Below are 3,398 nucleotides of genomic sequence, written 5' to 3'. Positions count from 1 at the left end.
AAGACTATAATATGGTATATATGCAAAAATACATATATAGTATATATTAGTAATTCAAGTTTAAATTATTTAAAGCAACGAAGATCCGGCTTCGACCGTAATAGGCATTTAAAATTTTTATTATATATTTATTATAAATATGTACTGCGATTTTCGTAAGATTAAAAAATATTAGAAGAGATATAACAATAGCTTAATAGAGCGATTATTCTAATAAGATAAAGACATTATTCGCTAAAAAAAATGCAATTTATATAATGCCCGTTATTTTTTAATATCAATAATTTATTTATTGTTTTATTTTTATTATTACACTCTCAGTTTTCGAAAAGAATAGCTTGTTATAATCATTAGTAATAATATGATTGGAGAAATTATTGTAACTCCTTCCTGGATATTTCTCAACTTTATTAACACCGTTCAAACATAACTAACATAAATCAAGGATAATGAGACCGTTCAATAAAAAAAAGTGCACAAGAACGAAGGTAATCGATTCTCGTAGTTTTTCAAACGATAGAACAATTTAATTAACGGAGAGCGTATTTTTAGTGTCTAAAAAATTACGAATAACAATTAATCTTGTTCTCAAGAAAGTTTGTTGAACAGTATAACCGAGAAAAATATTTTCGTCCTTTTTTTTGTGATTGAATAAAACAAAATATGTTATTTTACTCTTAAGATTTCGAAAATGGCGCGCTATTTATTAGCGCATGCGCATATAATGGGTGTGAAATCTAACCTAAGAAAAAACGCGTGTCTATTTTTTTAAATTCCTTTGATCTTTGAATATAGCAGCAGCAATTTTAATCGCGATACTTTCCCCTACATATCAGAACATCATTTTTCAAAGTTCCAGGTAAATTTCAAATTTGTTTATTAGATGTTAACACGATTGACATATTTTTTTAACCTAAAATGTCTTTATTTTAAACATTTCTCTCGATCTTCACTTAATGTTGTCTAAAAATATATATTAATTCGATATTCTCTCTGGGTTGTCAAACAGTAAATTACGTTCAATGAGCGCTTTCCATTTGTTGACACAAGTTGACACAAGTGTCGTTCTATCTTTGTTACTCTCTGAATATTAAGAAAAAAAGATAGAACGACGCTTGTGTCATCAAATGGAAAGCACTCAATAATGCCTTTCAAACACACTCGATAAAAATAGAGTTTGTCACCTGCGTCCAGTGCCTACGAGGTAAGTGTTTGTGCCCTGCAACGTCATCGGACCAGGATTGCACCCCAGGATTCGAATCACTTTGCTGGAAAGCCTTGCGATTGGCGGCAGATACGTCAAGGACGTCATAATTACTTCGCTTGACTTGTTTACTCCTGCGATGTTCGTCAGGAAAAGCAAAAAGAGCAGACGCACTTTGGACCTCTGTTCATGTTCTCGCGTATCGCACATTCATCATTATCTTTTCTTAGTATGGGCGGTGCGACTACGAAAGATTATTCTCTACACCTTTTGCACGTACAGCAATTTAAGCCTCAGACACAATGCGAAGGAATAGCGATAGAAATAACACGATTTCAACCTATCAAAAATCAGATACAGATGAAATAACAGTTTCTAATAGGTTGAAATCGTGTTATTTCTATCGCTATCGCTATTCCTTCGCATTGTGTCTGGGGCTTTACATTCTCTATGTCTTTGCCCAGACAGCACAGAATATTTATGATAAATATTTATTCATATTTATTTTTTGAAATGTTCTATAAATATTTCATACATATTTTATATAAAGCTTTATTCGAAATATTATTAAAATATAGACTAAATATTTTATGTGATATTTATGATAAATATAAATAAATATTTCTAATAAGTATTTTTTGCTTGGATTATAATTGTCTCATTAACTATCTTCATAGCATTTACTATAACATTTACAATAAATATTTCATTATATTTAAAATAAATGTTTATGATCTGTGCAATCTAAGACCACAAAAATATTCACAAAATATTTAAAATAAATCTTATAAATATTTATAAATATTTTGTAAATATTTTATAAATGTTGTGTGCTGTCTGGGTGGTACAAGTGGTACAATCTTATAAACAATACAGAATATTTATGATAAATATTTATTATTTATTTTTTGAAATGTTATATAAATATGTTATACATATCTTATATAAAGCTTTATTCGAAATATTATTAAAAGATAGACTAAAATATTTTTAATGTAATATTTATGATAAATATAAATCAATATTTCTGCGTATTTCTTTTTGAATTATATGTAATGTCTTATTATAAGAGTATTTCCATAGCATTTACTACAAAATTTACAATAAATATTTCATAATATTTATAATAAATATTTATGATCTATTGCAATCTAAGACCACAAAAATATTTATAAAATGTTTAAAATAAGCTTTATAAATATTTTGTAAATATTTTATAAATTTTATGTGTATCTGACATACTTATATATATTTTTTTTTTAAGTTTCTATATTTTCTGTATATTCAATGTCAATGTTGAAAATTTATAGTACATATAACATATACTATAAATTTTTAGTACTGACAATATAAAATGTTAGATTAAGCCTATTATACCTGTTTTCTAGCCATACTTACATTGTATCTTTTCCAAGTAACACTTAATAATAAATTCAAGAGCGTTATCTTGACTGATTGTGAAACTTAAAAAAATTCACTGAATTTGCATCAATTTAACGTCACTGTGATACGTCAATGTATTTACATATACTTGAGTTGAAATATACAGGGTTTCAAAATTCACATTTCAAAATTCGCATTTCAAAATATTATAGCAAAAAAGTTCTCGAAAAAATTAAGTAAAAAATTATTTTTAAATTTTAATTTTAAGCAGTAATTTTTTAGATAATAAAAGGTTTAGATATGGCCAATTACAGATTATGTTTAGATGATCATCTATTTATAAGTTGACGGTATATTCGGCACTTCAATGCGTTCACTAATACTTACAGATAATTATTTTAAATGTTGTCTGTAATTGCCTTCATAGAAATTTTTTATTAAAAGTTTTTTTTGTAGTGAATAATAACAAAGTATTACTGAATTGCATATTGAAATCTATAATAATAGTTGCTTTCTATTGTGACGTCATAACTTCAGTTGAATGCGCGTTTCTTTTACATTCTGACAAGTGAGATTTAATTGAGTTTTTGCCTATAATCTGCACAAAGTCGAAACCGTGTGCTTTAGTGAGTCTCGCAAACTCACTTTAAAAGTCAGGTGCGAACCTGTGTTGTCTGTGATAACTTTTTACCAACTAAGCAAATAATGACGTTATTAATCTGAATATAAAATACTCAGCTCACTTCAAATTCAGTTTCACTTGTGTGCTAATGGAAAGCAACTAATATTGATTCACTTAGTATTTTTTTTT

The 3,398-nt window shown here is 27.1% G+C and overlaps 1 protein-coding gene across 3 annotated transcripts in view; it reads right to left on the bottom strand.

Moving 5' to 3' along the window:
• LOC108764635 (endoribonuclease LACTB2) overlaps positions 1-3,398 on the bottom strand; it is a 5,806-nt gene that overhangs the window by 1,967 nt on the left and 441 nt on the right. The window contains exon 2 of one of the 3 annotated variants that reach the window (XM_018512960.1): positions 1,185-1,448. In XM_018512960.1, coding sequence (XP_018368462.1) covers positions 1,185-1,414 — 230 coding nt within the window. In that variant the 5' untranslated portion in view covers positions 1,415-1,448. Of the gene's footprint in view, positions 1-1,184; positions 1,475-3,398 lie in introns of those variants that run through there. The other 2 variants (XM_018512962.1, XM_018512961.1) reach the window with 2 other exon arrangements.

This window comes from Trachymyrmex cornetzi, unplaced genomic scaffold, assembly GCF_001594075.2.
Source record: "Trachymyrmex cornetzi isolate Tcor2-1 unplaced genomic scaffold, Tcor1.1 scaffold441, whole genome shotgun sequence".
Taxonomy (NCBI): Eukaryota; Metazoa; Arthropoda; class Insecta; order Hymenoptera; family Formicidae; genus Trachymyrmex; species Trachymyrmex cornetzi.
Note: the sequence above shows the minus strand (reverse complement) of the source record. Positions and strands in the feature narration are given on the sequence as shown.